The following is a 15,427-nucleotide window of genomic DNA, read 5'->3' on the forward strand; positions in this document are numbered from 1 at the left end:
CCTCCTCCATTCTTTTTTTCTTTTTATTCTGTACTTTTGCAACTAAACACTTGCATAGTCATCGTTCCTATTTCCACTATCAAGATGAAACTCTACTTTGAAGCCGAAAGGTTTCTTAAACAGAATGACAAGGCTAGTGGGAGTTTACAATCACGAGTATTCAATGATAAGAGATTAACCAGTTCTCCGAAACACGTGTTTGCACTTGTCTACTCAACCATTAAATTCAAAGACTATATAGATCAGATCATCAAGAAGTCAAAAGTCAAGCAAGAGATTGCTCGTGGAAAAGTAAGAATTAGTGATGAGCTTTTACGATTATTGATCCATGATTTGTTATTCAGTCCGCGTGGTAGGATCGAGAGTGGAAAACATCCAATCAAAGATGCGTTTTTGGCAAACAAGACTAGACTACAGGCAGAGTTTATTAAACTTAAGCTCAAGTATAAGGTCAAAGCTGTGAGTGAGCTACCTACAAAGGATTCAAGTGAAGATGAAACACCAGTGCGGTGGTTTAGAATCAATACAATCAAGATCGATAAGGATCGTTTCTTTAAAAAGCATCCATTCTTTGCCAAATTGCAGCCAGTAAACACAATTGCGGAACTCACGAGTCCTGGTTTCATATATTCGGATGATTATATACCACATTTGTATGGTATACATCCAAAGGAAAAACTTTCGGCTCAGGAGGCTTATAAGTTGGGTGAAGTGATTATTCAAGATCGAGCTTCTTGTTTCCCGGCTCATATTTTGAATCAAGATCCAAATGATGTACACAAGCAAGTTATGGATGCATGCTCTGCTCCTGGGAATAAGACTACGCATGCAGCAGCATATTTGCCGCAAGGTGAAGATTCAGTTGTCTTTGCAACTGAACGGGATGCCAAGAGAGTAGCCATTCTCCGCACCATGTGTGAAAAAGCTACTGGTAAGAATCGGAAAAGACTTGTGCAAATCACGCACAAGGACTTTACTACGATAAATCCTGAAGATTTCCCCGATGTCACTGGTCTCATTGTTGATCCATCGTGTAGTGGATCAGGAATTTTTGGAAGGGCGATGGATGAAAATAGTGAGGAGTCAAAGAGTGATTCTACAATTGACCAGGAGAGGTTACGAAAACTAGCGTCCTTCCAGTTTGTTATAATGAAACATGCATTGTCTTTTCCCGGTGCTAGAAAAGTGGTGTATTCCACATGTTCGATACACGCAGAGGAAAACGAAAGGGTTGTGATTGATCTTTTGCTGGACGAGCAAATACGAAATCAAGGGTGGACCTTGGCTAGTAGAGACAAAGTCATACCAGAATGGCCAAGACGTGGTATTGAGAGTGAGTTTGTGAAAATGTCAAGGGATGAACAAGTGTGTAGGGACTTGGCTGGTGGATGTGTAAGAGCCAACCCTAAAGAAGATGGTGGGATAGGTTTTTTTGCTGCGTGCTTTGTGAAAAGGGGAGGCTAACGATGAGTATGCCAAGAATAATGGTGCGGCTGATAATGGGAAAGTTTGTGACAACGGCAAAGACAATAATGAAACTTCTGAGGATTGGCAAGGGTTTGATAATTAGGAGAGTCTGAAAAAAAAAAAGAAAAGAAGAGAAGAGAAATTGTTGTTGTCGAGACAGATACCCCTGCTGCATCATCATCATTATTATCATCACTTTCTTCATTATTATAATTAGTAGTATTAGTACTGTAGTAACAAGTAGTATAATCAATAATCAAGGGTATAGTAACCAAATTCGGTTAAGCGCCGGTTCGGATACTTGTTTACGTTTCTAGTCTTGTAAATTACAATTCATAACTCATATTTCTTATCTTTAACCTTTTATCTCCAACAATCTTATTCGGTGAATAATTCGGGCAATTAAAAACCGTTGAGTAAGCAAAAATAATAATAATAATAATAATAATAATAATAAGTAAGATTAAAAGCCAAAAAAAAGGAACAAAAAACATGTGATGCAGGTAGTTTTTTTTTGGACCAAGGAGATATAACTTTCAATCTGTATAATCTACATGAACCTGAAGCTGAGTGGCTGTTTGTTTGTTTTTTTTTTCAATAAAGAGAGAAAAGAAGAAATTAGTTGGTCATTTATCTATTATTTTTTTGGTTTGCTCTAGTTGATGCAAATTTGTTTATCAGATGTGGCAACCTATTTTTATTAATGTGTGGCATAACGCGTGTGTATAAAATATGTTTTACTCTTTCACTACTACTACTACTACTTTGCTCCAGTAGGATTCGTATCCTACGGTACGGCACCGCACCGCACCGCGCCGCACAGTACCGTACCGTACCGTGCCACAGCAGAGCCATACCTAATCCAGTTACATAGTACTCAGGAATTATCGGCGTGTGACTAACACCTTTATCAATACGATACAAAGAAATCTCTACTTTTCTTTTAGCTCCTTCCTCCTCCTCCTCCTTCCTCCTCCTCCTCCTCCCCCTTCTCCTCCTTCCTCCTCCTCCTCAACTCTTTCACCCCCCCTCCCGCTCCCCACCAGAAAATAAAAAGAAAAAATTAAAATCAAATTAAAATTAGACAAAGTGTATGTGCCCCTTGATGTTCAGGCATTTAGGCACCAGATCAATAATAGTCCAACTAATGATGTGGCGCACAATATTTAAAAAAAAAAAGAAAAAAGAAAAAAGAAAAAACAATAGAGTCTACGGCACTAAAGTCTCGAATAAATTAGTCACCAATGGCCCGACAAGAAAGGGCGAAAACCGGGGAAGTAACAAAAGAACCATGGTAAGGCGGCTGGAGCAGTAGGAATGTTGTTGTTATTTTCGTGGACTGATGTACATGCATGCATAAGGCATCAAAAAAAAATGTTTCCAAACAAGAAAATAAAGAAAAAAGAATAAAACTTATATTGAGTCAGAGTGATAGAGTGGGTGAGTGTATGAGTGAGAGTGAAATGTTGTAGCAGCGCTTAACTTAATTTGGTAATTGTAAGAGCATTCCTTCTGGTAAAAACCTATTGTTCGTATTCCATTTTTTTAATATTCGAAAAACTAATAATAAAAAATTAGAAAAAAAAACAGTTTTTGTGTTTTAATTTGCAAATAATTTCTTTTTCGGCAATAAAAAAAGAAAGATGTCACATTTCTTTTTTTCTTTCTTTTTTGTTCTCTCTAAGAGATGCGCTGCTTCCAAAATTGGAAAATGGTAAATCCTTTTTGACACCTTTCAGAGGCACGGCATCAATTCCAGTAGTCCTTTTTTTTTCTTCTTCCTTTTCCATTCATAATTTTTGTATTTGTATTTGTCTTTGTCTCTGCAAGCAAGCCAATGAAATTCATTACTGATAAGTGAAAAGTATAAGCCTTTGCATTCAAATTTTGTTTTGCTTTTTTTTTATAATATACAAAATTAAAAAAGAAAAAAGAAAAAAGGAAAAGGAAACGAATAAGAAACAGGGTTAGTTTGCTTATACATAAGTACTCCTTTATCAAAGGGTTTCACTTCTTTTAATTTTTTTTTTGTTTAATCCCAATTTCTTACCAGCATAAGTTTACTCCCTTTAACCTCTAATCCTTCACAACTTTTCTTCTCTTTATTCTTTTTTCATTTTTCTAGTAGAACCAAAAGGATATGAAACTTTGACAGCTTTGTTTGTTTCTTTGTTTTTTTTGCTGGGCAAGAGATCCAGTGGAAAAGTTCGTAAACCATTTTTTTTTCTTTTGGATCTTGGAAGGAACAGTGGAAATAATCAAACATCAAGTACCAAAAGTTAAAAGTTGAACCAAAAAAAAAACAAAAAACCACAAAGCACAAAGCACATAGGACAAAGGACCAATGACTCTTCCAAAAAAAGAAAAAGAAAAAGAAAAAGAAAGGGAAAACCAAGAAAAATCAGGAAAATCTGAACTATAAGGATCACAAAACTTCCAAGGGTGCATAATCAGTGACTATTATTTTTCATTCGTGCCAGTCGAGCGGAGAAATGGAAAAATCAAAAAGAAAAAGAAGTGGAGGAGACAGGCGGGAGGTTGAGGCATCGAGAAGGAAAGAGAGGGTTGACTAATTCGATTTTGATATATTAACTTCGTAAGAGGTTGAAGAAATACATAAATTGGAAAAAAGAAAAAAAACGTTTTCAATCAGAGTCATAGTAATACTATGGGAGCAGCAGCAGAAGCAACACCAGTGGTGGTGGTGGTAGTAGTAATAGTAGCAGTAGTAGTAGCAGTAGCAGTTGTTGTTGTTGTTGTTACATTATTCTTTGCCCTTTCGCGGTTGCTGATTGCTCGATCTTGTCATCTCCGACCAACACTTCTCTATCACCTACCGTCTTCACCGTTGTCTTCTTTATCTCCTCTCACAACCCCAATGTTGATTTAACTTTTCCCCAATCTACAAAAGTAATAGGTAGAAAAACAGCCACCACAGTAAATGGCAATTGGCACAAATTGCCTCAACTGATAACGGAATCTTTGGAGGGTGGGGAGTGATTGTCTTTTTGCATAATAAAACAAAAAAAAAACCAAAAAAAAAAAAAGAACAAAAAGAAATGCCCTCAATTAACATTTTGTGCATGAAATTTAAACAATTTTGAAATTGGAGCCTACACAATAATATCGTCGTCATCCGATAACAGGTTCCATCATGAGTAGAGCATTTGCAAAGGTACATGTATGTTAAAAATGTACAAGTAGATGTATATATATATATATATATATATATAAGATCAGAATGTCCTAGATATTTATCTGATGAAATAAATTTTGCAATCTTCTTGTTCTTCTTCTTTTCTAAATATCTATACATCTCTAGCTAAAGAAGAAGAAGATAAAGATAACAACAACAGCAACAGCACATAAACATAAACATAAACATAAACAAAGAAAGAAACGGAGATAGAAAACTGCTAAGATGGACAAAATCAGGAGCGTTTTGAAACATCGTGGTGGTGATTCTTCTAGCTCTGACCCAGCATACGGCACTGGTGTCCACGACTTGAATGAAAAGGGCGCTGCTCAAGTGCAGCAAGAAGTAACCAGCATCGATTTTGAAGCAGACAGAAAGCAAGAACCAGACTTGGAATTGGTGGCATCGAAATCACAGGAATTCGACCCAGTCTCTTCTCGCATGATCCAAGACATTATTGATGATGATTACGCCGGTATCCATGTGGAAGACGATTCTCCATACCCAGAAGTCAGAGCTGCTGTGCCAAGTACCGATGACTTTGAAATGCCCCAAGCAACCATTAGAGGATGGACCTTGGGTTTGATCTTGACAACCATTGGTTCAGCAATGAACATGTACTTTTCGCTTCACGCACCAACAATCACAATCACAACAATGGTTACCTCGATCTTGGCTTACCCCATGGGTAGGTTCTGGGCATGGGGTATGCCAAACTGGAAAATCTTTGGTCTCCCATTAAACCCTGGTCCTTTCAACATCAAGGAACACGCAATTATTACCATTATGGCTAATGCCTCTTTCAATGGTGGTGCAGCTTATGCAACAGATATCTTGGTCTCGATGAACAAGTTTTACAATATTGATTTCGGTGTCGGTTTTGCCCTTGTTGCTATCCTTTCAACAAATATGATTGGGTTCTCCATGGGTGGTTTAATTAGAAAATTTGTCGTTGAAAGTCCCTCGGCTATTTGGCCACAAAATTTGGTCACTTGTACATTTTTAACAAATATGCACATTAACGAAAACCATCCTGCCAACGGCTGGAAAATCTCCCGTTTGTGGTTTTTCTTGATTGCATTCATTGCTAGTTTCTTATACTATTGGTTCCCAGGATATATCTGGACTGGTCTTTCATACTTTAGTTGGATCTGTTGGATTAAGCCAAACAATGTGGTTATTAACCAAGTCTTTGGATCCTCTTCGGGTTTGGGAATGATTCCAAACATGGTTGCCTTGGACTGGAACCAAATTGCTGGTTACGTTGGCTCTCCATTGATTCCACCAGCAGGAACAATTGCCACGATTTTTGTCTCCATGGTTGTTATTTTCTGGATTATTGTTCCAGCAATCTCATTCTCAAACACATGGTACGGTGACTACTTGCCAATCTCCTCTTCGGGTTCATTTGACAGATATCAGCAGACTTATAATGTGAGTAGAATTGTTGACCCAAAGACATTAAGTTTCAATGAAGCAGAGTACAAGAAATACTCACCATTGTTCTTGTCCACTACTTTTGCCATATCATATGGTTTATCATTTGCATCAATGACTGCTACCATTGTTCACACCATCTTGTTCCACGGACAAGAAATGATTGACCAATTTAGAGTCCAGGAAAGACCCGATGTCCACAACAGATTAATGTCACGTTACAAAAGGGTTCCCGAATGGTGGTTTCTTATTTCCTTTTTGATTTTCTTTGCATTATCAATTGTTACTATTAGGTGCTGGAACACTGAAATGCCAGTTTGGTGTTTGATTATTGCTCTTGGTATTGCACTCTTTTTCTTGTTGCCAGTTGCAATTATCTATGCAAGAACAAACATTGCTGTTGGTTTGAATGTCATTACCGAATTCATTATTGGTTACATGTTACCAGGTAAACCAATTGCCATGATGTTCTTCAAGACATTTGGTTACATCACCAATAACCAAGCAGTCACTTTTGCTCAAGATATGAAGTTGGGCCACTACATGAAGATTTCACCAACAAACTTGTTCTTTTCCCAATTTGTTGCTGCTATTTGGTCCTGTTTTGTTCAAATTGCGGTTATGAGATGGGCTTACGGTGCAGTTGATGGATTGTGTACTCCAGAACAAGCTTCTAGTTTCACTTGTCCTGGTGCAAAGGTGTTTTTCAATGCCTCCATTATCTGGGGTGTTATTGGCCCACAACGTCAATTCTCCAGTGGACAAATGTACTATGGATTGTTATTCTTCTTTATTGTTGGTGCCGTGCTTCCAATAATCAACTGGTTGATCTTGAGAAAATGGCCAAACAGTTTAGTCAAGTACTTGCACTGGCCAGTCTTCTTTTCCGGTACCGGACTTATTCCACCAGCAACCCCATACAACTATACTTCATACTGTATGGTTGGTTTGTTCTTTGGATGGTTTATCAAGAGAAAGTACTTCCACTGGTGGACAAAGTACAACTACTCTTTATCAGCCGGTTTGGATATTGGTTTGGCCTGGAGTTCTTTGATCTTGTCATTGGCCTTGGGCTTGACATTGACTAACTTCCCATCTTGGTGGGGTAATAATGTTGTTGAAGGCACAGTGGATTACCAAGTTACCACGAATATCAGAAAATTATTAGCTGAAGGTGAATCATTTGGTCCTTCAAGCTGGTAAAGTCCTTTGTTTTTTTTTTGGGTGGGGAGGGAGGAGAGGAGGTGAATATTTTGCTTTTTGTGGCATCTATTTAAAGAGAAAGTAATAGTAATATTTATGCGTAAGGTTGTAGTACATAGTTTATGATTTAGTATTGTTTTTTTTTTGTTTTGATTTTTGATACCTGTTGATTTTTTTTTTTTCATTTACTATTATTATTTGGTGTGTTTGTTCGTTTTGTGTGGCATTTGATGATGGTACCAGTTGTGTGGTGTCTAATAGATTTGGTGAATCTTGATGATATTTGATAGACGATAAGACTTGTGAAGAACTAGGTGAGGCTCGAGCGCAATTTCAAAGAAATTGGTAGCCATGGCAAGTCTCCAAGTATTTCAAGTGTACGTTGCGCAATTGACAATAAACCTAGATAAATCTTTGCAGTACATTGAAGCAAATGTATGGGAAAGAGCAAGGAAAAAGAACAAGGAAAGAGTAAAAGAAAAAGAAAAAAAATACAAAAAACGAACTTAATGACTTTTATGACAGTTGGTGTTCTTCTGGGTGTCTTTATAGTTTGTATTTGGTATTTTGGTGATTTATAAACTGTAGTATTTTGGTTAGAAAAATGACTATTTTTCAAGCTGAAATAAAACTCAAAAGATTCGTGCAAGGAATAAAAATTACAACAACAACTAGCACCTGAGTAAAAACTTTGGGTTCAAAGACTGTTTTCTACCATTGTATCAATTTATTTAAGGATCAATGGTATATGATAGGATAATCTTCCCTACTTGATTCTTTATATAAAAAGTTTCAGTTCACCTGAGTGACAATAATTATCACGTGTGTGCTAATTTTTTCTGTTTTTTTTTGGTCGATATTTGCAACAAAAAATTGTGCTATAAATCAGCAACAACAAAGAAATTATACACACACAGAACAAAACCTTTAAATCAATTGCTTCATTGAACTAGTACCATCTCACACCCCCACAAATTTACGAAAATATCTATTAGATGTTCAAGTTGATATTAATATTTTGCAAATAAAGGTATAGTAAATTCATTCCAAGATACAAAAAAAAGAAAACAAAAAAGTAAAAAAAATAATGAATGGAACGAGATTCGAACTCGCGCCTCCGAAGAGATCAGGAAAGTATGGTAAAGATATTAACCTTACCCTGACGCCTTAAACCAGCTCGGCCATCCATCCATTTTCGTACAAAACAAAGTTTCAGGTTATTTAATAGTGCAAAAACTGTATATTAATTTTTGGTACTTTGTTCTGCAAAAGGTTTCTACTTTTATCCAAATTCTTTTTTCTTTTTTTTTTTTTTCATCAATTTCAATTTCATTCTGACTAAATATAAAGTTAGAGTTAGCAAGACTGTTTCAAGGAAGTGATTTGCTTTGAAGAAAGGAAAATAATTTTAAAGTATATAGTACATTTGAGTAATGTCTTAAGGAGCTTCAATCCAATTTGGTTCAACTCAATTCGCTAACAATGAATTGAAATTTAGTTTACCAACAAAACAATTAAAATAAACCAAAATTCTGCTATATAACTAAACCTTTTGAGATTGTTTGTTGCTATAGTACTGTAGGGGGAGGTTTCCATTGAATATGGAAGAAATACATTCATTCAGTATTTCAAACGAAAAAGTTTGACAAAGAGCTGTCCAGGCACATATTTTGATTAAATAAAAGTTAACCCTTCAAAAAGATAATTGTAAACTTTATAAGCGATACATGTAGTTGTTGAATTTCTTTGTATTCACGAGAACAAGTTCTTCTTGTCATTTGTAAAATTATAGGTTAATTCCAGACAAATTGCAAAGCTCTAATTAAATGTAGTTTGTGCTGGTTAAAGAGAGGACGAAGAAGAAGAAGAAGACAAAAAGAAAAGAGAAACGAGGCTTAAATAACCTACACCTCCATACGTTGATAGTCCAAAATAAGTTGGCAAAAAAGCCATTTTTTACATTGTGTTCTACATTAATTATTTTTTTTCCTTTGTTTGTGCCTTCCCAGCCGTGTGACGTGAGCTGACATGAGCTGACATGAGCTGACATGAACTGACGTGTGTTAAAGCAAGGTAAAGTAAATGGAAGTATGTCGAAAATGAGAAGGAACAATGTGAGATCAGGTTTCATATTCTGACACATCGATGTATCATGACTTGGTGGGAAAAGGGAAAGGGGAAGTAGAGGCAAGAGAAAAGTGGATGGGGTCAATATCTTTAAAATTTAATAATTCCAAAATTACAGTTTATTGAGTTGAGGCTACGTGTACATGTAATCATCGACAACTACTCACATTATGGTGCAGCATTTACTTCCAGACTTGTTAGTTGACAGGTCAGGGCCAGATTGTTTAAATCTTCCATTACTATTTTGAGTTGCTCCCCCAACTCCCCCACCACCACCTCCGTTGCTTACTCCCGCTCCTCCTTCAGTTGTACCGCCAGTTTGTTCGCTCTTCTGCATATTCTTGTTATTACCATTGGAGTCAAGTGCATTCTTTTTGCCATTATTACCGACAACGCCATTTGATTGCTCTGTTTGTGGTTGAGAGCCGTTGCCAAATTGTTCAAGTTTCTGCTTCTCCTTCTGTTGCTTTTTTTCGGCACTTATAGCTGCTTCTTTTCTCATGATTTGCCTTACAACATCAATAAATGCTTCGTCGACATTGGTCTTGTACATAGCACTGGTTTCGTAAAACGGCACAAGCCCCCAATCCTGACTTACTTTAACGCCATCTTCTATGCTCAATACTCTATCCTCTTCCAAATCACATTTATTTCCAACAAGAACCATTGGAACATTATCGCTATCCTTAATACGTAAGACTTGTTCACGTAATGCCAAAAGTTCCTTAAGTGAGTTTTCATCAGTTACAGAATAAACCAAGAGAAAACCTTTCCCACTTTTAATGTACAACTCTCTCATTGCTGTGAATTGAGCTACACCAGCTGTATCTAAGATCTCCAAGTCGCAAGCTCGGCCATCAACCTCGATTTGCTTTCTATATGAATCTTCAATTGTTGGATCGTAACTTTCAATATAAACACCTTGAACAAATTGCACAGTAATTGAAGATTTTCCAACACCGCCCGCGCCTAGAACAACCACTTTGTAGTCTTGGAGAAATAGTTAGTAAAACAGTTTGTGATATATAATATACGTTTGCTTTGCTCTTTCTTTATATCATTCTCTCTACTAATGTTGGGGTATTTTGTATTTTAATTTTTTCTTCTTCTTCTTCATCTTCTCCATCTTCTCCACCATTTTTATTGCAAAATGGTTTACATACCTCTCATCTTGTTGTAATGATGATTTTTGTAAGTTGCTCTCTAGAGTGAAATCTGGAAAATTAATGTGGATAATGAGTAAATCGAGTTTACTAAATTGAATATGTGGGAGGAAAGGTTTTTTTTAAAAAAAGGAATTCGCAAACATTTGTGCGGTGGTGGAGATTGTGGTGGTGCGGTCAGTATGGTGTGTTTTGTTTACGATTCACATTACACGAGAGAGAGAGAGAGAGAGACACACACACAGAAAAAGAGAGAGAGTGTGTGTGAGAAAGTGAGAGAGACTTTGTAGCAACAATAGCCAGTAGACGATAATTTAACGTGTGTTAGTCTAAAACCTACTTACGCTTGTCTTGCTTTATTTACATTGAATTTGATGTCTTGTCCCAAACATTCCTAATTGATAAATTGCACTCACACACACACATCCACATACCCTCATACCTTTATACTCACATACGTACTGATATACAATCGTATACGTATTTGTGACCTGCTATATCAAACTTGTCGAGACTAAAAGAAATACATTACACACTCAAAGGGCTGAACACTTGAATTAAGTTGAGAATTTCTTTTTTGAAAGACAAAAAAAAAAAGGAATTAATGTACATTTATCAAACACTAGTTGATAATATAAACAAGGGCATTACAGTACAAAAATCGGGGAGGATACGGGACAAAAAAAAGAAAACTTCTTCAGTTTATTTAATTATTGCATTGGTTAATGTTGCTACCGATGCGTAATCCTCTTCTTTTTCTCCACGAAGCACTTTATCTTCAAAAACCACCTGTCCTTTCTCATTTGTTGCTAATTTCGGTTGAAGAAACTCCCATACTTTATCCTTTAATTTCGGTGGCTCAAATTTCTTGTCCAGGCCATCGAAATATAACCTTTCCCCCACAATAGAGCTCTTTGGTGGATCCACTGGCTCCACAATTGTATTATTTGTTTCTCCAGTTTCTTCAGTTTCTCCAGTTTCTCTAGTTTCTCCGGCTCCTTTCATTCTTTCACCTTCACTCTTAGAACTCTCAGCAGCCAAGATCATGCCTTGCGATACCTCACCTCTAAGTTTTCTATTTCTCATATTGGTGACAACTACTACTCTCCGCTGTGACATTTGCTCAATAGGAATAAACGGCACAAGTCCTGAACATACTTGTATTGTAGACTCTTGGTTGATATCTATATCTGAGATGTACAATTTATCTGAAGCTTCATGTCTTCTACACGATTTGATCAAGCCAACTTGCAACTTTAAATACGATGGTGAAACTATAATTTTTTTTTTTTAATAAAATCAAGTGGTTAGAATATACTGTTGCTAGGTGAAAACTGCCTTGTCTAAATACATACATGTATCAACGCTAGAGCTATAGCATCTTCTAAGTAATACTCTAGCTATCATCTTTGCAGCCGAAGTTTATGATACTATTTAAAGGTATACTCTTTCTTTCAAGACACTACTATCGAGATGTAAAGTCGAACCTTAACAAAATAGTATAGGGAAAAGAACAAAAGAATAAAAAAAATTGAAAAATAAAAAATAAAAAAAAACAGGGAGAAAAACTATTTGTCCCGATTGGGTTAATTAATTGAACTGCTGCTACACAAAAACTAATTAAACGCGTCTTTTCGATTTACCACTGACATTCCAAATTCTCATTTCCTTCCCATAAATTTCAAGGATAAAGTCAAAAAGAAAAAAAAAAAAAAGAAAAAGAAAAGAAGACGAAAAAAAAAGCACCAAAAAAAAAAAACAGGAAAACAAAATCAACTCCAAAAATATATTACTTGTAATACTCTCCAATTCAACAGGAACCAAGTCAACCAGTGTCTTGTAACAATTATTAAAAGCTTCATAAAAAGATGTCACAGTTTGTTTCATCACCAGCTGCACTTCCTTCGGATGCTGCACGCTTATTAAACTCGCAAGTGTCATCCTATGGCAGAGATGTTTCAACTCCAGCACCACCACTAGTATTTTCCGATAATAGTCAGTCGCAACCGGTAGGCCAATCATTGGGCAATAGGGCCATAACAGGTAGAAGAAGACAAATCGCAGTGCCCAAAGTTGTTGATGTTACTGGTGAAAAAGTCCGAGAGAGTTTTGAAAACTTTATCGAGGAATTTGTCGATCCAGAAGAACTCAATAACCACTGGAATGGAAAGATATATCTTGCTCAAATTGAATCAATGAAGACGTATGAATATAGCACTTTATACGTGAACTACCAGGATTTACTTTCAAGAGAGAATGGAGTGTTGGCAACTGCTATATGCGAGCAGTATTACAGATTTTACCCATTCTTGATAAATGGATTAAAGAGACTTTTGAAAAAATATGCACCATCATTACTTCAAACAAACTTGATTGGTAGTAGTAACAACAACAACAACAACAGCAATAACAACAAGGACAACAACGACAATGAAGATGATGGTCACAACGGGTATAGTCAAGGCACATCATCAACTACATCACAAGCAGCTAATGAGAGGGTTTTCCAAATTTCTTTTTTTAATATGCCAACAGTACAAAGGATCAGAGATATCAAGTCAAATAAAATCGGATCTTTAATGACCATCTCAGGTACAGTGACGAGAACCTCAGAAGTTAGACCAGAATTGTATCGTGCTTGCTTCACTTGTGATATGTGTTCTGCTTTGATTGAAGGCATTGAACAAGTTTTCAAATATACTGAGCCAACTTCTTGTCCTTCGTGTGAGAATCAATCTTATTTCACATTGAATGTTGCAAAGTCACAATTCACCGATTGGCAAAGAGTAAGAATTCAAGAAAACGCCAATGAAATCCCCACCGGTTCAATGCCACGTACATTGGATGTCATCTTACGTGGTGAGACTGTTGAAAGGGCCAAGCCAGGTGACAAGTGTAAGTTTACTGGATGTGAAATTGTGATTCCAGATGTTTCACAATTAGGCCTTCCAGGTGTCAAACCACAGTCTATTAGGGAGAACAGAGGTTCAGAACTCAACTCTGGTGTAACGGGATTGAAGTCTCTTGGTGTAAGAGATTTAACATACAAATTGGCATTCAATGCGTGTCATGTAAGTTCAATGATTAATAAACCTGGTGGTGGAAAGGAGACAGAATCGGATACTAGCGATCAAGAGATTTTCCTTACCTCCCTCAGCGATGCCGATGTCAATGAGTTGAAGGAGATGGTCAAAGACGATTACATTTATGACAAATTAGTTCAATCGGTGGCTCCAGCAGTGTTTGGCCACGAAGTTGTGAAAAAGGGTATACTTCTTCAACTTCTTGGTGGTGTTCATAAGCAAACAGTTGATGGAATTAATTTGAGAGGTGATATCAACATTTGTGTTGTTGGTGATCCATCCACTTCCAAGTCTCAATTTTTGAAATATGTTTGTGGGTTTAGTCCCAGAGCAGTTTATACCTCTGGAAAAGCTTCTTCAGCAGCAGGTTTGACTGCAGCTGTGGTGAAGGACGAAGAAAGTGGGGAATATACTATTGAGGCTGGTGCATTGATGCTTGCCGACAATGGTATATGTGCCATTGATGAATTTGACAAGATGGACATCGCCGACCAAGTTGCAATTCACGAAGCCATGGAGCAACAAACAATCTCTATTGCGAAAGCTGGTATCCATGCCACACTTAACGCACGTACTTCGATCTTGGCTGCAGCCAACCCCATCGGTGGTAGGTACAATAGAAAAATTGGGTTGAGGTCTAATTTGAACATGACTGCACCAATCATGTCCAGATTTGATCTCTTTTTTGTCATTTTGGATGATTGCAACGAGAGAGTTGATACCCAATTGGCATCGCATATTGTTGACTTGCACATGTTGAGAGACGAGGCAATTAACCCACCATACACAGCAGAGCAGTTGGCCAGGTATATCAAGTATGCCAAAACTTTTAAACCAAAGATGACTAAAGAAGCCAGGGACTTTTTAGTAGCAAGATACAAGGAATTACGTGACGATGATGCACAGGGATTAGGCAGGTCTTCCTACAGAATTACTGTGAGACAATTGGAGTCTATGATTAGATTGTCCGAAGCTATTGCCAGGGCCAATTGTACCGAAGAGATCACTCCTAGTTTTGTCGCTGAGGCATATGATTTATTGAAGCAATCGATTATTAGAGTGGAGATGGATGATATAGAGGTTGATGATGCGGAAGAGGAAGAAGTCGCTTCAGAAACAGTATTACCCGTTGTCGATGGTAACTCTGTAGGAGGAGAGCAACCAGCCCCAACACAAGAACCTCATCTTCAACAACAACAGCAACAACAACAGCAACAACAACAGCAACAACAACAACAACAGCAGCAACCTCGAAAAGCCGAGCCTATTTCAATCTCATACGACAAATACGTTTCCATCATGAATTTGTTAGTCAAGAAGATTTCTGAAGATGACAAGAATGGCGGGGATGGATTGACGGCAGATGCCTTGGTTGATTGGTACCTTTTGCAAAAAGAAGATGATTTGTTCAGCGAAGCAGAGTATATGCTGGAAAGAAAGACGGCATATAAGGTATTGAAAAGATTGGTCAAGGATAAAATCTTGATGAGTGTGACAAACAATGACACGGATACGATGCCTGAGGAAGGAGCTGGACAAAGTCGAAATCAAGGACAGCTATCAAGAACGGTTTATATTATCCATCCAAACTGTGCCATTTTGGACTTCTTTGAAAGAGAAGGTACAAGTACAGGTGCCGAGTCAAGTTGATCTATTTCGAAACCAATTATTATTGTTATTATTAATTTTTTCTTCTTTTTTCAAACTCTTTCTTCCTTTCGTGTGTTAGTTCATTATATATTGCAATTAAA

At 37.0% G+C, this 15,427-nt stretch overlaps 5 protein-coding genes and 1 non-coding gene across 6 annotated transcripts; 3 read left to right on the top strand and 3 right to left on the bottom strand. All coding sequences in view use genetic code 12, as the record gives it.

Annotated features, from left to right (window-relative positions):
* Positions 1 to 84: 84 nt before the first annotated feature.
* On the top strand, positions 85 to 1,464 carry PVL30_000062 (uncharacterized protein; the record flags this gene model as incomplete). The annotated part of the gene is made up of 1 exon (XM_001527494.2): positions 85 to 1,464. The coding sequence occupies one exon, from the start codon at positions 85 to 87 to the stop codon at positions 1,462 to 1,464; it is 1,380 nt and encodes a 459-aa protein (XP_001527544.2).
* A 3,424-nt stretch (positions 1,465 to 4,888) lies between these two features.
* Positions 4,889 to 7,303, top strand: PVL30_000063 (uncharacterized protein; the record flags this gene model as incomplete). The annotated part of the gene is made up of 1 exon (XM_001527495.2): positions 4,889 to 7,303. One exon carries the CDS (start codon positions 4,889 to 4,891, stop codon positions 7,301 to 7,303), a length of 2,415 nt encoding a protein of 804 aa, XP_001527545.1.
* A 1,088-nt stretch (positions 7,304 to 8,391) lies between these two features.
* Positions 8,392 to 8,494, bottom strand: PVL30_000064. Its single transcript has one exon. It is a non-coding gene; the product is annotated as a tRNA-Leu (tRNA).
* Positions 8,495 to 9,593: 1,099 nt separating this feature from the next.
* RSR1 (Ras- protein rsr1) lies at positions 9,594 to 10,600 on the bottom strand (the record flags this gene model as incomplete). The annotated part of the gene is made up of 2 exons (XM_001527497.2): positions 9,594 to 10,420; positions 10,594 to 10,600. The coding sequence occupies 2 exons, from the start codon at positions 10,598 to 10,600 to the stop codon at positions 9,594 to 9,596; spliced, it is 834 nt and encodes a 277-aa protein (XP_001527547.2).
* Positions 10,601 to 11,295: 695 nt separating this feature from the next.
* PVL30_000066 (uncharacterized protein) lies at positions 11,296 to 12,000 on the bottom strand (the record flags this gene model as incomplete). The annotated part of the gene is made up of 2 exons (XM_001527498.2): positions 11,296 to 11,867; positions 11,949 to 12,000. 2 exons carry the CDS (start codon positions 11,998 to 12,000, stop codon positions 11,296 to 11,298), a joined length of 624 nt encoding a protein of 207 aa, XP_001527548.2.
* Positions 12,001 to 12,461: 461 nt separating this feature from the next.
* MCM6 (MCM DNA helicase complex subunit mcm6) lies at positions 12,462 to 15,326 on the top strand (the record flags this gene model as incomplete). Its single annotated transcript, XM_001527499.2, has 1 exon — positions 12,462 to 15,326. One exon carries the CDS (start codon positions 12,462 to 12,464, stop codon positions 15,324 to 15,326), a length of 2,865 nt encoding a protein of 954 aa, XP_001527549.2.
* Positions 15,327 to 15,427: the final 101 nt, after the last annotated feature.

This window comes from Lodderomyces elongisporus, chromosome 1 (assembly GCF_030384665.1).
Source record: "Lodderomyces elongisporus chromosome 1, complete sequence".
In the NCBI taxonomy this organism is placed as follows: Eukaryota; Fungi; Ascomycota; class Pichiomycetes; order Serinales; family Debaryomycetaceae; genus Lodderomyces; species Lodderomyces elongisporus.